Source organism: Oncorhynchus keta, chromosome 32 (assembly GCF_023373465.1).
Source record: "Oncorhynchus keta strain PuntledgeMale-10-30-2019 chromosome 32, Oket_V2, whole genome shotgun sequence".
NCBI lineage: Eukaryota > Metazoa > Chordata > Actinopteri > Salmoniformes > Salmonidae > Oncorhynchus > Oncorhynchus keta.
In genome coordinates, this window is record NC_068452.1 from 27,327,584 (window position 1) to 27,347,650 (window position 20,067).

At 43.5% G+C, this 20,067-nt stretch overlaps 2 protein-coding genes across 32 annotated transcripts; one reads left to right on the forward strand and one right to left on the reverse strand.

The window, feature by feature from the left end:
• Positions 1–9: 9 nt before the first annotated feature.
• LOC118384179 (germ cell-specific gene 1-like protein) lies at positions 10–10,499 on the forward strand. Of its 30 annotated transcripts, none has more exons than XM_052491151.1 (10): positions 10–4,381; positions 5,308–5,627; positions 6,972–7,019; positions 7,112–7,273; positions 7,685–7,796; positions 8,122–9,748; positions 9,800–9,883; positions 9,968–10,107; positions 10,164–10,321; positions 10,374–10,499. In XM_052491151.1, the coding sequence occupies exons 2-6, from the start codon at positions 5,330–5,332 to the stop codon at positions 8,246–8,248; spliced, it is 747 nt and encodes a 248-aa protein (XP_052347111.1). In that variant the 5' UTR covers positions 10–4,381; positions 5,308–5,329; the 3' UTR covers positions 8,249–9,748; positions 9,800–9,883; positions 9,968–10,107; positions 10,164–10,321; positions 10,374–10,499. The 30 variants fall into 30 exon arrangements, with proteins under 30 accessions (XP_052347111.1, XP_052347113.1, XP_052347115.1 ...); XM_052491153.1 differs by having other exon boundaries at positions 9,996–10,107; XM_052491155.1 differs by having other exon boundaries at positions 10,024–10,107.
• LOC118384180 (epithelial membrane protein 2-like) lies at positions 8,897–15,615 on the reverse strand. Of its 2 annotated transcripts, none has more exons than XM_052491172.1 (5): positions 15,597–15,615; positions 12,611–12,693; positions 11,901–12,003; positions 10,936–11,076; positions 8,897–10,835 (listed from the first exon to the last, which is right to left on the reverse strand). In XM_052491172.1, the coding sequence occupies exons 2-5, from the start codon at positions 12,686–12,688 to the stop codon at positions 10,672–10,674; spliced, it is 486 nt and encodes a 161-aa protein (XP_052347132.1). In that variant the 5' UTR covers positions 12,689–12,693; positions 15,597–15,615; the 3' UTR covers positions 8,897–10,671. The 2 variants fall into 2 exon arrangements, with proteins under 2 accessions (XP_052347132.1, XP_052347131.1); XM_052491171.1 differs by lacking the exon at positions 15,597–15,615 and adding an exon at positions 15,117–15,272.
• Positions 15,616–20,067: the final 4,452 nt, after the last annotated feature.

A 20,067-nucleotide genomic window follows, 5' to 3' on the forward strand; every position in this document is an offset into this window, starting at 1 on the left:
CCATATTGTCTTAGCAGAAACACCTTTTTGAGTTATGAGTGTCCGTCCCTCTGCATGTCTCCTTGAAGTTCAGTAGGGATGCTAGTCTGTGTTTTGACATCATCATGGTGTTTTGAGTACTGTACTGTATGTTCCATCATGGATGTGTGTTGTGTAATTCTGTTTTTTTCCTTAATGTTGATGAAGAGCTCCTTCTTGTGGTTGGAGCCAGCTCCCTACTTTCCTGAACCCCAAGGGCTCGATTCAATCCATTGCGCTGAAGATCCGCACCACAGCATGATTGAAATTTAAAGGCAATGTTCCTGTGTTCACGGAGACTCTGCATTCACGGTAAACACTGCATATGTCAGCTCAAACGGAAATGGCCTTTTTAAAATGGCCTTTTTAAAGGCTCAATGCAGACAGAAAAAGTACATAAACACAAAAAGCTTATTTCTCTCAAATGTTTGGCACAACATGTTTACGGGGCTCCCGAGTGGTGCAGCAGTCTAAGGCACTGCATCTCAGTGCTAGAGGCGACACTACAGACCCTGGTTCGATAGTTGTAGTTGGTGAACCAGGCAAGGCAGTCATTAGAAAAACCGAGGCTAGAGTTGAAAGCCTTGGCCAGGTCGATGAAGACGGCTGCACAGTATTGTCTTTTATCGATGGCGGTTATGATATTGTTTAGTACCTTGAGTGTGGCTGAGGTGCACCCGTGACCGGCTCGGAAACCAGATTGCACAGCGGAGAAGGTACGGTGGGATTCGAGATGGTCAGTGACCTGTTTGTTGACTTTGCTTTCGAAGACCTTAGATAGGCAGGGCAGGATGGATATAGGTCTTTAACAGTTGTAACATTGCCAGCGATGTCTTCAGGGAGCGTGCAATTGGAATGCTGACTGCAGGAATGTCCACCATGAATCCCGGGTTTAAACACTTCTGGGCAGGCGGTGTGTATGGTGTTGTGTGGGAGAGTGGTTTGCTGATGTCAGTGTTGTGAACAGAGTGATCCATGGTGGCGGTGGGGTTATGGTATGGGCAGGCATAAGCTACGGACAATGAACACAATTCCATTTTATCGATTGCAATTTGAATGCACAGAGATACCGTGACGAGATCCTGAGGCCCTATTGTCGTGCCATTCATCCCCCGCTGTCACATCATGTTTCAGCATTATAATACACGGCCTCATGTCACAAGGATCTGTACTCAATTCCCGGAAGCTGAAAATGTCCCAGTTCTTCGATGACCTACATACTCACCAGACATGTCACCCATTGAGCAAGTTTGGGATGCTCTGGATCGACGTGTACGACAGCGTGTTCCAGTTCCCGCCAATATCCAGCAACTTCCCCCAGCCATTGAAGAGGAGTGGGACAACATTCCACAGGTCACAATCAACAGCCTGATCAACTCTATTTGAAGGAAATGTGTCGCATTGCATGAGGCTAATGGTGGTCACACCAGTTACTGACTGGTTTACTGATCCTCGCCCCAGTCATGTGAAAGCCATAGATTAGAATTTATTTAAATTGACTGATTTCTTTATATGAACTGTAACTATGTAAAATCTTTGAAAAATGTTGCATGTTGCGGTTACATGTTTTTTTCCCAGTGTATTTTCAACCAGACTGACTATAAGGAAATAACACAGGTCAACTTTTTCAGGCTTTTAAAGCTGTTGTACAATATGATATAAGACACAGGCAAAACAGAATTTTGACTACGCTGGGCCTTTACATTTCAATTGCGCTACAGCGCAGATCTTCAGCGCTACGGATTGAATCAAGACCTTACAAGAAATAAAATAGTTAAATGATGCTATTTATTCAGGATGTTCTGAGGAAAAAGAGATGGGAGATTTACCATTCTGGTAAAGTTCTATGGAAAGTCTCTGAGACTAACTACCAGGAGCATGTCTGTGTGGGAATAGAATTTGTCCAGGAGTTTCTTATTTGTGAGATGAAATACATCATGGTCCTTCTGTAGCTCAGTTGGTAGAGCATGGCGCTTGTAACGCCAGGGTAGTGGGTTCGATTCCCGGGACCACCCATACGAAGAATGTATGCACACATGACTGACTGTAAGTCGCTTTGGATAAAAGCGTCTGCTAAATGGCATATATTATCATACGGTGTAATTAATATTGAAGTGATGTGAAGTCATACATTTTACTTTGAAAGTTGCTGTGGTTCTAGTACACTATATCTGGTACACTATATTCAAACTGGTGGTATTAGGAGAGTGTGGCCAGTTCGAGAGAAAGCAGGAAGACAGGAGGGGTAAAAGAGTGGATGAAATGGAGGAAAATGAGAACAGATTGAATGGTGTTGTCCACTGTGGATTTAGAGTTGTATCAATAGATTAAAGAAGAGGGGAGCTTAAGGCTTGGTTGAGCACCCTGACTTACTGACCAAGCGGTATCATGAAGAGTGACAGCCACACACTCCACATAGGTTAGTGTGAGGGTCAACACCCTGAATCACTGACATGCTATCTGATGGAGAGGAAGAGAAGAGAGAGAGGAGACGGGTAAAGGAATAGGAGTCCATTAAATACTACCACAATCTACACTCACTACATGAAGAACTGGAGATAAAGAGGAAATAAGACAGGTTGAAGAAGGTGGGTCCTTTCTCTTTCAAATGATCCTTACTGTCTGACGTCAATGCTTCTGAACATTTGAGCCATTATTTGTTCTATAGGATTAATAGAAAAGCTATTTTCTCCTGTAATTGCTGACATTTTCTAGTCCTGCTGGTCTTCCTACCGTTTCGATTTGTATTCTCCCATTCTTTGTCATTCAGTTATATAATTAGGGATGTAATCCGTCTCAAACTACACCTGCCCTCTTGCACAGGGGTAAAACCCCAAATATACATTTTCGTAAGTATTCAGACCCTTTAGTCAGTACTTTGTTGAAGCACCTTTGGCAGCGATTACAGCCTCGAATCTTCTTGGGTCTGACGCTACAAGCTTGGCACAACTGTATTTGGGGAGTTTCTCCCATTCTTCTATGCAGATCCTCTCAAGCTGTCAGGTTGGATGGGGTGCGTCTCTGCACAGCTATATTCGAGTCTCTCCAGAGATATTCTATCGGGTTCAAGTCCGGGCTCTGGTTGGGCCACTCAAGGACATGCCACCACCATACTTTACCGAAGGGATGGTGCCAGGTTTCCTCCAGACGTGACTCTTGGCATTCAGGACAAAGAGTTCAATCTTGGTTTCATCAGACCAGAGAATGTTGCTTCTCAGGGTCTGAGAGTCCTTTAGGTGCCTTTTGGCAAACTCCAGGGACGCTGTCATGTGCCTTTTACTGAGGAGTGGCCTCCGTCTGGCCACTACCATAAAGGCCTGATTGGTGGAGGGCTGCAGAGATGGTTGTCCTTCTGGAAGGTTCTCCCATCTCCACAGAGGAACTCTCACCTCCCTGACCAAGGCCCTTCTCCCCCGATTGCTCAGTTTGGCCGGGCGGCTAGCTCTAGTAAGAGTCTTGGTGGTTCAAATACTTTCTTCCATTTAAGAATGTTGGAGGCCACTTTGTTCTTGGGGACCTTCAATGCTGCAGACATGTTTTGGTACCCTTCCCCAGATCTGTGCCTCAACACAATCCTGTCATGGATTTACGAACAATTCCTTCAACCTCATGGCTTGGTTTTTTCTCTACTTGCACTGTCAACTATGGGACCTTATATACTGTAGACAGGTGTGTGCCTTTCCAAATCATGTCCAATCAATTGAATTTACCACAGGTGGACTCCAATCAAGTTGAAGAAACATCTCAAGGAGCTCACCTGAGCTCAATTTCGAGTCTCATAGCAAAGGGGCTGAATACTTATGTAAAATAAGGTATTTCTGTTTTTTATGTTTTATACATTTGCGAACCTGTTTTCGCTTTGTCATTTTGGGGTATTGAATTATTATTTTTTTGCCTTTATTTAACTAGGAAAGTCAGTTGAAAACAAATTCTTATTTACAATAATGGCCTACCGGAGAACAGTGGGTGAACTGCCTTGTTCAGGGGCAGAACGACAGATTTTTACTTTGTCAGCTTGAGGATTCATCTACCTCATCCCCATATTGTTATTTATTTTATTACATGTTTTGCTCCTTTGCACCCCAGTATCTCTACTTGCACATTCATCTTCTGCACATCTATCACTCCAGTGTTTAATTGCTAAATTGTCATTATTTTGCCACTACGGCCTATTTATTTCCTAATCTTACCTCATTGGCACACACTATACATAGATTTTTTCTAATGTGTAACTGACTGTACTTTTGTTTATTCCATGTGTAACTCTGTGTTGTTTGTGTCGCACTGTTTTTTTCTTTATCTTGGCCAGGTCGCAGTTGTAAATGAGAACTTGTTCTCAACTGGCCAACCTGCTTAAATAAAGGTGAAAGATTTTTTTATTAAAAAAACATGTTTTTTTGTCCAGCAACCTTTCGGTTACTGGCCCAACTCTCTAACCACTAGGCTACCTGCTCTAACCACTAGGCTACCTGCTCTAACCACTAGGCTACCTGCTCTAACCAATGGGCTACCTGCTCTAACCACTAGGCTACCTGCTCTAACCACTAGGCTACCTGCTCTAACCACTAGGCTACCTGCTCTAACCACTAGGCTACCCGCATTTTAGAATAAGGCTGTAATGTAACAAAATGTGGGAAAAGTCAAGGTGTCTGAATAGTTTCCGGATGCACTGTAAACAGAGTTTGTAGTGTATTTGGTATTACACTTACTGGAGTCTCTCACAGGCTTTGAAAAAGCACCTACGAATAAGCTACCAGTACAGAAAGTGCCTCTGGCTGCTGGTAAGCTTTCTTAATGAACTTAGACATAAGTGTTTCCCAACACATGTCTAACTTTTGTTAAACAGCTGCTCTTATTGAAAATGTGTTCGGAGTTACCTTTGTAGCTAATAGGCTATGTTAGAGTTTACACTTCCTCTTCCAATTATGTGTGGAGGTCAAAATAAAGTGGGGTGAGGGGTGTCCAAGCAAGGAAAGACTTTGGGGGATTAGATTGTTTTCTTTCAGTTGGGTTGGCAATTCCTCTGAATACTTTGTTTTCCTTTTCCATATGCTCTCTCTCAACTATCTTAATACTGTTTAAAACAGAGCTGGAGTCGAGCCTCACAGTGCAGCCTTTGTCAACGCCCATATCTGATTCCTGTCATGTTAAGTGCTCTGACAGAGTCTGTGTCTGAAGTGGGCCCGTCTACCTTTGTCATTATATAGTATAGACTGAGGGAGTGTTTGACCAGCTGTTAAAATACAACTTCTCTCTTCTCCCCCTCTCCAACACCTCCTCCCACCCCAGGTTCCCTCTCTCTCCCTTCATCATGTCATTTCTGTCCTGGGTGCGGACCCCCAAGCTCACCTTCTTCCAGACGCTAGTGTCTCTGGTCCTAGGGGCCATGGCCCTCTTGTCGTCCTACTGGTGTGAGGGCAGTCAGAAGGTCCCCAAGCCCCTCTGCTCGGCCAACAAACTGACCAAATGCATACCTGTGCCTGGGGTCTCGCATAACTCCACCTCCATCCAGTTCTCCTGGGAGACGGGGGACGACCGCTTCGTCTTCCCTGCCTTCCATGCAGGCATGTGGATGAGCTGTGAGGAGAACATCTACACTGACGCCTGGGGTGAGACTTTGGGGGGTGAAAATGGTTGGAACTTTAATACCTCTAGGATTGTGCCCAAGAGTTGAATATAGTGGGTTCAAAGTGGGGGAGTTGAATATAGTGGGTTCAAAGTGGGGGAGTTGAATATAGTGGGTTCAAAGTGGGGGAGTTGAATATAGTGGGTTCAAAGTGGGGGAGTTGCATATAGTGGGTTCAAAGTGGGGGTGTTGCATATAGTGGGTTCAAAGTGGGGGAGTTGCATATAGTGGGTTCAAAGTGGGGGAGTTGCATATAGTGGGTTCAAAGTGGGGGTGTTGCATATAGTGGGTTCAAAGTGGGGGAGTTGAATATAGTGGGTTCAAAGTGGGGGAGTTGCAGTCACACAATAATGTAACAATGGGAAGCGAGGATCAAAATGAATATCGCTGGTGAGATTAATGAGTGTGTGTGTGTGTGTGTGTGTGTGTGTGTGTGTGTGTGTGTGTGTGTGTGTGTGTGTGTGTGTGAGTTCTTGCACTCTATAAAGAGGATTATTATCGGTGCTCTGTTCAGGGGGATTTAGATTCTAACAGCATGACTTAATTATGGATTATGACCAGGTAGAGAGAAAGGTTTATATTATACAACCCCCCCACCTTGACTGAACTCAACACCCTAAAGCTGGGCCTGGACAAGACTTGATAAAGCTCATTTGTCTCCAAATGAATCATTTATATGTTGGATTCAAGTCTCCATCTAAACCAAAAATCTAAATGAAAGAACAGGACTAAATCTAATTCAATCAAACTTTAAATGCACTTATTTCGTCCTGTTCTTTAACTTAGATGTTTGGTTTAGATGGAGACGTGAATCCAACATGTTAATGATTAACTTGAAGATTACATTTCAAATCAACCAAAGCTTGAAACCCTAAGCCTCTGCTGTATGTGTTGTCTATCTTTTGGTTGAATTGCAGATGCTATATACAGGCCTAAATAGTATTAGTGATGATATATGACTTATAAAGTATGGTTACATTTCATTTTCTCTGTTAAACCTACCCTTTTAATGTCATTTAACTGCAATCCAGATCATTTGGTTCTGCTGTTAGATGAAACACAGTGATAACACAAACTGTAGTACAGATGAACCAAAGATCAGACATTTGGTTGTGCTTTTAGATGGTTGAAAGCACAGTGATAACACATTGGAACAACTGTCTAAACCAAATATTACCCAATTATCCAAGTTGAAATGATGTGTGCCCATTGGGTAGAAAGGATTTCTCAAGGACTATGTGTGTAATCTATCCCACACATAAATGTACCTTGTCTGATAGATGATCATGATTTTATTCATGAAATAATCATGTATTTTCTTTTTTAGAGGAAAAGTGTCGCAGTTTTCTTTCTTTAACTCCAGGGGGTGAAAAAGGTAAATGATTCTGCAGTGTCAAGATTGTATGTTGAGACACATTGCACAGTCATGACACAGTTGTACTGTAATCGTCCTCTCTCTCCCTGCAGGAATGTTGTGGTTGTCGGTGTCAATGGAGCTCATGTATGTTGGGCTGCTGTGTATCAGCTGTGTGCTGCTGTCTCTTCAGTTGTGTCTGGATGCCTTTTGGCCCTCACAGATCTGGGGACAGCTCCTCAATGCCTACTCTGCAGTCTTCACTATATTAGGAGGTACACATTTGAATTTAGATTCTATCTTTTTTTTAATCAATTAGCGTAGGGTTTCCCAAACTCTGTTCTGAGTCGTCGTCACTACAGCTGATTCAAGTAACCAACTAGTCATCGAGCTTTAATGATTTGAGTCATCAGTGTAGTGCTAGGGCAAAAACCAAAATGTGCACCCGGGGGATGGCCCCAGAACCGAGTTTGGGAAAAACCTGTTATAACAGAAGCTCTTATGCAGAGCAACTTACAACCAGTGCGTCCCAAATAAGGTAGGTAAGACACCCACACATCACAGTCATTGCAAGTAAAACTATCTTTAATAAAGCTATTAGTGAAATCAGTGCTTGTATGAGAAATAAAAATGTCCCTCTGATGGAATCCACATAAAAGCTTTCGATGTCTGTTTAATTCTCTTAGGGTTACTGGGAATGGTGGCTCACATGATGTTCATGCAGGTGTTTCAGACTACTGCCTCTATGGGTCCAGAGGACTTCAAACCACACAGCTATGGCTACTCCTGGGGCTTTTAGTGAGTCTGCACACACACACTGTTTACTACTGTACCACTACTTATTCTCTGATCTTCAGTGTGCTCTCCTGATTCTTTGGTCTCAAGTGTTTACATTTTCCCCTTTAAATAAGAGAGATATCTCAACGACTCTCATGAGGCCTGGGCTCCTGTTAAAGACCTCTGCCCATCTCAAATAGATTATTGCAATATCACATATGCCTTGTAGCAATTGTGTTTTAGTAAGATAAGGGTATGAAATATGTTTTGTAGGCTTCCACACATGGGTTCAGATTAACACGATCCTCCTTGCTGCTCCTGTCTCTCTACTCTGTTTCTGTCTTAGTGTGGCATGGCTGGCCTTTACCTGCTGCATGTTGTCAGGAGTCTCCACCCTCAACAACTACACCAAGAAGACTGTAATGGAGCGTAGGCGCAAAGCCCGCCTGTACCCCCTCGATTCCCTGACATAGAGCCCCTGCTAGCCCCGGCCCCCTACTACTGCCCTCCGCCCCCTCACCCCTGTATGTCCTCACCATCCCCAGAACTCTCACCCCTGTCACCCTACTATGACTCCCCTTCGCCACCCCCAACCTCATCACCCCGTCCACTCACCCACTCCCTCCCCCACTGCTACACACTCCCCCACCCTGAATACTTCCCACCTCCCCCGTCCCACCCTGCTCCCCTGTCCCCCTATCACCGCCACTCCCTCCCCTCCATCACTCTACCCCTGTCCGTCCACAGTTACACACCCCAGTACTACTCAGAGGACAGGGGCAGAGAGATGGAGGAAGAGGGGAGGGAGTACTCAGATGAGGAGTACAGCCCACTTTGACTGTATGTGTGTGATACTTACCTATGAGCCAACATGCATTTGGATTTTGACAGAGCAAATCAGTGTGAAGTAGTCTGAAGCTCTCTGTCCAAACTTGTATACATGCTGTAAATAACACTTTGTGAAAATGTGCAAAATGATTTCATTCACAGACTAGTATGCCTTCTGTCAGTTTCACTGTGGTGCCCCTCTACCAGTGACTAGGTATCATTCATCTTCCTGCAATCGGTCCTCCTTCACCAATTATGATTAATATTGAATTGTTTAGCATTGACAGGAGAAATTAGATTTAAATCAGGTTTTAATACAAATTATTATCATACTGATAATAGTAACAAAAATAAAATTGCATTAGACATACAAAGCACAATGTGTAACCAAACATGTTCATATTTACACATCTCAATGTGCAGCGAGCAAATATGCTCTGTCAGATTTCAAGGCACTCAAGATCTATCCGTCTGTCTGTCAGTCCATGGGTGTGTCTGGGGTGGTTGATTCAGACAAACGGAAGTTAACCTACACAATAAGACTAATGGTACAAAGCATAAAATAATGACATAACTAAAAAGGGGAGTGGTCCATTTAGCAGTGAGGATAGTACTAATGTTCCATTCAATGTATGGACATTGGCAAATACATCATATTTTTGTCTTATTCAGCACACTACAGTAGGGCTGTAAGTCAAACGGGGTAATGATCGTTGACAGTTTCTCAAATTGGATTCTGTTTGCGGCACTAGTCAATTCATTCTTCTGGTTTTGAGAGTTTTGGCCTTGTTTTATTATGAGCCTAATTGAGAAATAAATCAAATGTAAGCAAGAATAGTTCAGGACTATGATTCTGAAATAATGAGATACTGTCAGTCTATACTCTCTGACTCCCCTATACCTTCAACAAATATGAGGGCTGTAAAAGTTTCATTCACTTTAAAAATGTTGTCCCACTTTATATTGAAAACTAAACATGGACTTGGTAATATGTGGGCAGGACAGGTAGGTTATTACTATGTGGGCAGGACAGGTAGGTTATTACTATGTGGGCAGGACAGGTAGGTTATTACTATGTGGGCAGGACAGGTAGGTTATTACTATGTGGGCAGGACAGGTAGGTTATTACTATGTGGGCAGGATAGGTAGGTTATTACTATGTGGACAGGTAGGTTATTACTATGTGGGCAGGACAGGTAGGTTATTACTATGTGGGCAGGACAGGTAGGTTATTACTATGTGGGCAGGACAGGTAGGTTATTACTATGTTGGCAGGATAGGTAGGTTATTACTATGTGGGCAGGACAGGTAGGTTATTACTATGTGGGCAGGACAGGTAGGTTATTACTATGTGGGCAGGACAGGTAGGTTATTACTATGTGGGCAGGACAGGTAGGTTATTACTATGTGGGCAGGACAGGTAGGTTATTACTATGTGGGCAGGACAGGTAGGTTATTACTATGTGGGCAGGACAGGTAGGTTATTACTATGTGGGCAGGACAGGTAGGTTATTACTATGTTGGCAGGATAGGTAGGTTATTACTATGTTGGCAGGATAGGTAGGTTATTACTATGTGGGCAGGACAGGTAGGTTATAACTGTGGGCAGGACAGGTACGTTATAACTGTGGGCAGAACAGGTACGTTATAACTGTGGGCAGAACAGGTACGTTATAACTGTGGGCAGAACAGGTACGTTATAACTGTGGGCAGGACAGGTAAGTTATAACTGTGGGCAGGACAGGTAAGTTATAACTGTGGGCAGAACAGGTAAGTTATAACTGTGGGCAGAACAGGTAAGTTATAACTGTGGGCAGAACAGGTAAGTTATAACTGTGGGCAGAACAGGTAAGTTATAACTGTGGGCAGAACAGGTAAGTTATTACAATATGTTTAGACACACTTCAGGGAACCAAAAGAGATACATGAATCAAAATTCAAGCCAGAAAATCTGTGGATAACTCTCCCCTTTTGTATCCCACACTCATATCCATACCTAATTGTACAAAAAACAATCCGATCGTAAGATATTGAGCCTGTCCCTTGGGTTTGGGCTAGTCTTCTGCTTCTAGTTTGCGGTCTTCTTTCGCAGGACAAAGTAGATTATACTGGAGATGAAGGTGAACGCAAAGGAGATCCAGGCCAGAATGAAGGAGTGGCCATACCAACCATCCGATTCATTCTTGTGAAAGATGTCTGTGTAGATGGAGGCAGCGATCATGATGCACAGGCCTGGAGGGAGGGAGGGAGGGAGGGAGGGACAAACGTCAAGCAAAGACAGAACTAGTTGTTTAACAGGTTGAAGATTGAAAGTGTTTAGGGCAATACGTACAGGCTAGGAGCTGGAAGATGCCAGAGAAGGTGAATCTCTGTCCCTTTGACAGAGTGAAGAGCTGTCCCACAAACACAAACAGGCCAAGGGAAGAGAATATGCAGGCCAGAATGGAGCTAGCCTGCACTGCCTGGAGGTATTCTGTAGAGGGAGACAGAGACAGACACTGAGTAAGGACTATTTACAGAACAGACACACCCAGAAATCAACACCATATTAACAAAACAGTGTTGTGTCACGCTCTGGAATGCAGAGGTGAAAGGGGCAGTTCTGTTTTTTAGAGACACAATGAAAGTATTTTAATGTGGAAAATTGTGTGCTAAGGAATATTTATAAGAGGATTTAAGACGAGTTCATTTCATAGGTTGTAAAAGGGTTTCTCAGCAATCAAATAAAACACTTTATGAGAGTTACAACATTGCTACATACATACTTTTGACCACACATTCACTAAAGGTCTTCACACAGACTCAATGTATTTGTAATGCACTTTCAGTGTATGTACTCAAGCAGATCTGAACCTCCCCACCAGCCCCAACCATGTCTCTGATCCTGCCACACCCTCTGTTCAGTTTCCTCTATGAGAAAATGGCATTGTTCTCCCTCGTTGGGCAATAGAGTGCTTTACTGATCAATCATGCTTCACACTGACAGACACACAGAGACAGGTTAGATGGCAGGCTTAGTCTGACAGTTGTTATGGAGCTCTACCCTGAATTCAACCAAACCTCCAGCGCAGTAAACCCACATCCTGGATAAACTACACTGTTCCTGTTTCTGTGCTGCAAAAATGTATATCTTGGGGTGAATTGAGACCTAAAGAAAACATTTAATTCACATGTAGGATGATATTTACATATACTGTATATCCAGGAGCAATGCTAATTTCCTGCAGCGCTGGTTTTTTTCCACAGAGAATGTTTCCTTACATTTTGGCCCAGCGGTTCAGTATGGCCCAGGCTTACCTTGAGGGTACTGGCCGGGGAGATCGTTGGAGCTCCAGGTTCCATTGGTCAGTATCCACCTGGCCCACACATCAGTGGACACAGTCTTTGTCATCCACCAGGCCTGGACAGGACAGAGAGGAGAGATAGTCAATGGACATCCACAGGTTCATGTGTTGTGTCGTCACATGCATTTGGATGTCCAGGAACAGGGATAACAGTCAATGGGTGGAATGTACATCTGTAGAACGCAGCAGCATACCACAGCAGCCAGGTATGTGCCTCTCACTACAACAGGCCTTTAAACACTCACTGGAATCCCACACAGGAGACAGAGCATGGTTATGCAGCCTCAATGTTGACGATAACACAGGTACACACACACACACACACACACACACACACACACACACACACACACACACACACACACACACACACACACACACACACACACACACACACACAGAGTGATGAAACACTGGCCAACCTGTTTGTCACCCATCTTCTTTCAGGGGTGAGAGTGAGCTCAGAAATGTAGTCCAGAATACCAAAGTGGAACACTGACAGAACAGCACCAAAGGCCTGAGCCGATGAGGGCTAACATGGCATGCTTTCATCTTTTGATTCAACACTCCACAGACAGAGTGAAAGAGACACTCATGTGTAGCTCCACAGGGCTATGTCAACATGAAGAGAACTAAGTGGAGGAGCAGTGGCGGATTACTTACATTGTCTATAGTTGCCACTAGGAGGAGGATGATGCTGGTGAGGTGAAGGAGGAAGATTCCAGCTAGAAGAACCAACATGATGACTGAGAGAAAGACAAAACAAGGGAGAGGGAGAAAATGTATATATTTTTTTGGTTAAAAGTTGGTCAAACACTTCCCTGTTCTATACCATATCAAATAAAGGGAGACTGAGGGACACAGACACTGTCACAGGGCTTAACATGAGTGACAGGAATCAGATACTCTATTGTTGCTGTACAGTGTCCTTTGGTTTATTGAAAGTTGCTTTAAATCTCATGTATTTTTCTAATCAAATACTATTAGATATGGATGTTGACAAAGGCTGCACTGTGAGGCTTGGCTTCAGCACTTTGAACCAGGCAGTCATTAATGATGGAAGGCCTGAGTCTGCACCCCCCAGGGCGCGGCTTCATAACTCTTGATGGGTTATAGCCACACACACTAACAGAAATGGAGGGAGGCGTGATAAAAAAATGAATCTAAAGGATTCAGAGGAAGAGATTTGAGATAGGACATAGTGATTGGTCAAGTGAGGTAGTGATAGGCCTGGGAAACAGAGAGCGAGACAATCAGAGGGATAAAGGGGGAAGTGTCGGCAGGAGACGAGTTGTAACTTGTTTGTAGCTTGCAACAAACCGCCACTCCTTAAAATAACTGCACAAAATACCTACTCCCCTGCCTGCCCCACCTCCCCCAAATAAACACACACCTTAACCCAGGGTTCTCAAACTTTATGGGGCCAGGGACCCCTTTTGTGATAGTAAATTCATCATGTAACCCCCCCCCATAATCAGAACACAACTCAAGTTAGATAATAATAGCATACAAGGAGTATTGCCATGACTACGGCAGTGTGTGGCCCTTCCTAGGGCCCAAACCAAGTTTTGGGCCCTAGGGAGGAACATTTTAAAGGCTCGTCTCTTGCCATCTGAGAGAAAATGTTGCCGTTTCCAAGCTAATTTCCTGCAATTCTACAGATTTTGTCATGTGGCAGAGAGAGAACTTTTCAGTTTTAAAGATTAAATTACACTGCATTTATGTAAAACTATTGTGGATACCAATATCCCTGTGAGCTTCCCAGGCCCATGTCACCCGGAGTTAAGAACATATTGTAGATTAATAATATTGCATTGTGTTTTATTACAACCCCTAAACTTACTCCACAGATCCCTTGGACATTGTTTTATTTTTTACATCTGTTGTTGTTAGTAATATTCATATAATACAATTTCTGTTTTAAATATATATATTTTGAGATGTGGTTGCGAACCCACTGCAATCCATTGCTAGTGGGTTTGAATGACCCCACTTTGAGAACGCCTGCCTTAACCAGTTCAGATTAGCTAGGCAGCTCAACTCAAAATATTGATAAACAATCTCAATTCACCAATTACAATGGCCATTATTTGATTTATTCATTCAGTAAAGACCATAAACAATAAAAATAAAAAATAAGCTGAATGACTGTTTGAATGGCCATTCTCAGTAGAGAGAAGGCGAGATTGCTTGATGCTTGTTTTTCCTAAATACAATCATATTGTGAGAACAACTCACGGATACACTTTCGAGTTCCTTCCCACCCCTACTACTGGCAATAGAGCGGCTCGGGATCTGGTGGGTGTGGACAGAGTGAGGCGAGAGCCCATCTGGAATGCAGGGAACCTCTCTGGGATAAAGGGCTGGTCTGGGTTGGGTCCAGACATGTGATCTACATCCACACCGACCCACCCCAAGTTGTTTCCCGCCCACGTACACATCAAAATGACTGTAATTGGGAACAAGTACTTCTTAGTTAGCTCAACTGTGTGTAAATATTTGAGAACACAAAAGATGGTCTGTGTAATTTCTCATATGAGAGCTTCTCATCTAAGTGCTGAAGGGACACATGAAGAGGGAACTCGAGCTAGTCTTAGACAATTAAACCTCTGAGCTGACAGCTGCTGTTCTGTTATGTGAAGGAAATACAAAGTACACCCTATCCAACCTCAGCAGTTTGCCAGAGTCACATAGAGTAAACACTGAATTCATGACAAACTCCCTGCCTTCTAGGATGGAGCATAGTTCCATCATGCACTCAGCTACCTACCAGAAATTACTGGACAGGTTTCATGGGCTAAAGCGTGTGCATTATGAACTTTAATTAAATGTATACTTAAAGTTTCAGAATTGCAGTGCATTTGAATTTCCACCTTGTAATGTTTGTTTCAGAACCAACTACCTGATCAATTACCTGAACACGCCCACACTGAACTTACCTGGCAAAGGAATAAACTACCAGTATCGCTTGCATTACAAAAGACGTGCTAGCTAAAATTCTAATTAATTCACTCCTCTACTGACTGTGTGCAATTATATTAGTCTTGAGAGTAATAAAATAGAAGGCAGGTATATAGGCTATTATGTAGGCTATTATCATTTAAAAAACACATGAAGAGAATGTCAAAGAGTTGAGAGTTCTGAAGGAGAACACAAATGTTCAACTTACTTTTTGATGGTAGCCTTTCTGTTGAAGCCCAATTCCTTCTGCTCTCTACGTTCCAAATGTCAGACTCAGCCCTCGCCGCCAAGGAACGCACAAACACTCACAACCACACCTCCACCCACTTCCCTCCCTCTTTTCCTCGAGTCCACACCCCCACCCAAACCTCTCACTCCTTTTTTCTCCCTCTCTCTCTGTCTCTCTCTCCCCTCTCTCTCTCTCTCTGTCTCTCTCTCCCTCTCTCTCTGTCTCTCTCTCCCTCTCTCTCTCTCTCTCTCTCTCTCTCTCCCTCTCTCTCCCCTCTATCTGGCTCTCTCTCTGTCCCCCCCCCCCTCTCTGTCTCACATGCATGCAATTACCCAAAAGCCACTATTTCAACAACTTTGTGGTGGAGTATTTGTTTTTAATGTTCTAGCTATGTCTTTGTCACTCTGTCTATTTAGGCCATTATATCCATGAGTACTCAGAGGAAGCACACTGACTCACCCACTGATGTTTGGGGAACTCCCAAAATATTGTCATGAATTCAAATCCCTGCTGCCATGGAGACTCAGTAGTAGCCAGAGCGACCACATTGTTGCTGTTGTATCTCCACACACTGACGTGGTGGGTGTAGTGTTTCTGCCTGATCCCCACCCCCTCTCTCCATTCCCCCTCCAAAGCTCTCTCTCTGGGAGGATAGTCAGGATGAAGGAATGTAGTTGGTTGGAAGGGAGGGAGGGAGAGGAGGAGGTAACAAGTGCAAGTCATAGCCTGAGAGAGAGAAAGAGAGAGATTGTGTGTTTGCATGAGAACGAGTGAGAGAAACCAGTTTCCCACAAGTACAACTCATATTCAAACTTGATTGATAGATATAGTGCACTATCTAGGACAATAGTCTGACAATATACGTAGGGTGAAAGAAACCTACTTCTGATGACCTCTGCTGAGGTAAGCAGCCTCAGGTGATGTCACAGGGTAATGATGGGGTTTCAGACATGTTTGGCCAAGTGACTCTCAGACCTCAAAGTATTATCCAATGGGCACGTCACATACTGGGTTATTGGTGGATACAGTTCCACAAACCCGATTCCTCACTTGGGTCAAAGTCATGGAATGCGGAGTAACCTCTAAAGATGTACTGGGGACTCCCCACACCCAACACTAAGGCTGTGACTGTCACAAATCCAATAGGATACACCCTAGTCCCTAGGGAGACAGGCAACTCAAATACTGGGCCTCAAATATAGAAAAACGCAGAGAGGGAATTTAGAAATGTTGTCTAGCCTGCCTCTTCCCAGGGTGTATCGACAACACCTACCTGACAGGTGAGGTAAGCTAGCTTGGGTACAGTGTGGCCTACTATATATCTCTGCTGTCTCTGCCTGCCTATGGAAGCTGGTCCCGAGCTGGGCGGGGCCCCAGTGAAATGAACATCTAACTTGCCTGTGTAGCTTTTGAGAGGACCAATGGGATCGTTTCATCAACAAATAGCCCTTCGTTTCCCTTCCTTAATCAAAACTGGAAAAACCAGAGCCCTTAAAGCAGGGGTGTCAAACTCATTCCATGGAGGGCTGAGTGTCTGCCGATTTGTTTTGATCTTTTCAATTAAGACCTAGACAACCAGGTGAGGGGAGTTCCTTGCTAATCAGTGACCTTAATTAATCAATTAAGTACACGGGTGGAGTGAAAACCTGCAGCCACTCGACCCTCTGCGGAATCAGTTTGACACGTGCCCTAAAGGCAGACGGGAACAGTTGTGATATAGTTTGAATTGAAGTGTTGTATGTACAGTATTAAGAACGTGTTCGCTCCTTCATCTTCAAGGCAGATCCAAGGTGGGTCTACAGCGTGGCCGTGGCTCGCCTTGTGTGGGATGAGAAGTTAGAATGCGTGGGTTACTTCTGGGAGCGTTGCGAAAGACCACGCCGCTTGTGACTCAACGCTGAGGAGCTCCCAGGGCCGCTGACTGACAGAGTATTTCCACACGGCCGTGTGAAACCGTTCCAGTGTCCACGTGCCAAAGGGAGGAAGCGTGACCATAAGCACGTCACTTTACAATGGTCAAATGATCTGCTGTGGTTAACTGTGTCATTCTCCCCGGTCTCTGCCTGTCTGAGTCTGTCTACGGCAACATGACTGTCCTGGAGGTCTGATTGCTAGGTTTATATATAGAAAGACAGCTCGGCTATGTAGGGGATTTACTGGGTCATTTTTAAAGAAAACTGTTAAATGAGTCAGAACAGATTGTATCAGAACAGCCTGTATCAAAAACAGTGTGTTGAAACTCTGTCCCTACCCAGTGTTGACTAATTGGGATGAGGCTATTGGGATCTCACTCATCCCTTCACTCCCACTTGTCGCTTGACTGGTTTCCTATACAGGTAAGGTACACACTGACGTCATGGTGCCGTTGTAACACACACACACACCCTTCTGGCCCTCAGATTAATGCCACACACACACACACACAGTGGGAGGTGAAAGGAGCTCCCTATCCTACAGGGAATAGCACCTGGATCAAAGGAGCAAATGGACTGTCTAATTCTATGCCTGCCAGTCAATGTTCCCTCTCATGTTTTTTCATCACTGAGCAAATTTCAGGTCTGTTGAACGCAAACTTGAAATTTGTGAAAATTCTGTGCAACTTCCGGCGTGCGTTTACTGTGAACACCGAGGATGTACCCGCTTTAAGTTAGAACTAACAGTGGTCAAGTAGGCTACTGTGGCTATTTGATCATAATGTAGGCCTACCAGAGTAGCCTACCATCAAAAACAATGGAGAAAGGGCATCACATAACATTTTAACATGGTAATGAGTGTTCTGTCGTTCAGCCTACAGTAGCAGCTAATGTATAGTGGTATAGTGTTATCTAAGGGGGGAAAATCTAGAAAGTTGAGGGAAGTTTAATCTCGTGCTTCTCTGCACGCTGATATTTCTTCTGCATGGCAGTCCCGGGGAGCTGCACGCCCGCACACGCGCTCACTGCTTAGAGGAAACATTGCTGCCAGTTGAAGGATACTACTCCCATGATCTCCATGTTGTGGCATGCTCCTTCCACATACATTATTCTCTGTAATGCACAAGTAATTCACACGCAAGGTCAAGCCCCTTGAAACTGCCCAGGTGCAGCTACCACCCATATTAGTGTAGTGAGGGCTGCTAAATCTGGTCACTCCCTCCATTAGAGATCCCAGGGACAATATTCTGGCTGAAAAAAAATTCAAGAGGAAAGTGTAAAGTAGTAGGGTCTGTGATTATGTGGTAAAACCTGGTAAGCCACTGGAAAGCCAGCCAAAGTAAGAGACGTATGAGCCTAATTAAGGTGGAGCAACATTCAGGTCAGCCAGGTGCCATCATAGGTCAGCCAGAAACAGGTAGAGTTGGACTAGGTCCTGGGACATAAACATCAATGTGATTTTATGTAAGCCTCGAAACTAAATGATATCATTATGCAGAGTACATGGACATCCTGTGATTTGTGTTACCCTTTACGTGACCAGAATGAGAATGACATTTGATTTGTTCTGTCATTATCATTTTGGTTTCATGAGATTATATCTACTTTTGCATAACACTCTGATTTCCCTGGGGATGATGGGGACAGTGATCAGTTGAGGCCTGTAACGGCAAAACGATGGCAGTCTGTGGTTCCTTTAGATTCGTCTGGGGTTTCTCAATGCTCCCCACGTTTAAAAATAAATACTACAGTTTCCTATAGAATACTACAGTACCTTCTATAGAATGATAGTAAACTGTATTTTACTGTAGAATACAATGCTATAACTGTAGTATCCCTCAATGTGTAGTACTTACTATATAATGTTGAAGTATACTGTAGAATACTATCGTAAATACTCAATATTATCCCCCCCCAAAAACACTGTAGTATATATTACAGTAATGCCCGCAAAACAATAAGTGAGAAACCTACATGCCAAGTATAGACCACATACAGTATTGTGTTACCTACAGGTTATAGAAAAGAGTAGAAGTTCTGAGCTATCCGTTCAGACCCCAGTCCTACTATTTAAAGGTTATGGAAAATGTGATCTTTTAGTATTTCTCCAGTAGGTTTCCTGAAGGAAAAATCCTCCACGTCTAAGATAATAAAACAAAAACACTATAGTAAGCTAAATACTACAGTAATGTCTGCAAAATCACTACAGTAAATACTACAATAATATCACAGTCCGCAAAAACACTACAATACATACTACAATCCGCAAAAACACTACAGTAAATACTACTGTATACTACAATCCACAAAAGCACTACATAAATAACCATAGTTTATACTACCATTTTCTTTAACTAGAGTATTTATACTATAGTTAACTGGATCGATTCCTCGAGCTGACAAGGTAAAAATCTGTTGTTCTGCCCCTGAACAAGGCAGTTAACCCACCGTTCCCCGGTAGGCCGTCATTGTAAATCAGAATTTGTTATTAACTGGCTTACCTTGTTAAATAAAGGTACACTACAGTGAATACTACAGTAAAGTCTGCAAAAACACTACAGTGAGTATTATATTATTTATACAATCGAATACTATAGTATTTTTTCACGTGGGTCCCTGCAAGGCGAATTCCAACAGGTCTTAAAGCAGTCTGTTGTTGTTTTTTAAGAAGAAAAAGTAAACTGTCAGGGATAGCTTTAAGGGACATGAAGCCCAATGTAGTAACAGAACAGATAAGAAATGTAGCGACTCGTTGTTTTGGTTGTTCCAACAACTGTTTACATTCAATACAAAAGAAATCCTGATATTTTGTGGAGCCGCCCGTTTCCATGGTGACTGGTCAGGGTTTTATTCTTGATCCACTCCCTCTCTGTCACTTCTTTTTTTAGATCTCACATTGCTACATTTCACCTAGTTTGCACATGATCTACCCTTCTCCTCCTCCTTCTCTGACTGTTTTGTCCTTCCTTTTCCTGCTCAGCCCTTGTTTTACCACCCCGCTCCCTCTTTTCTCTCAA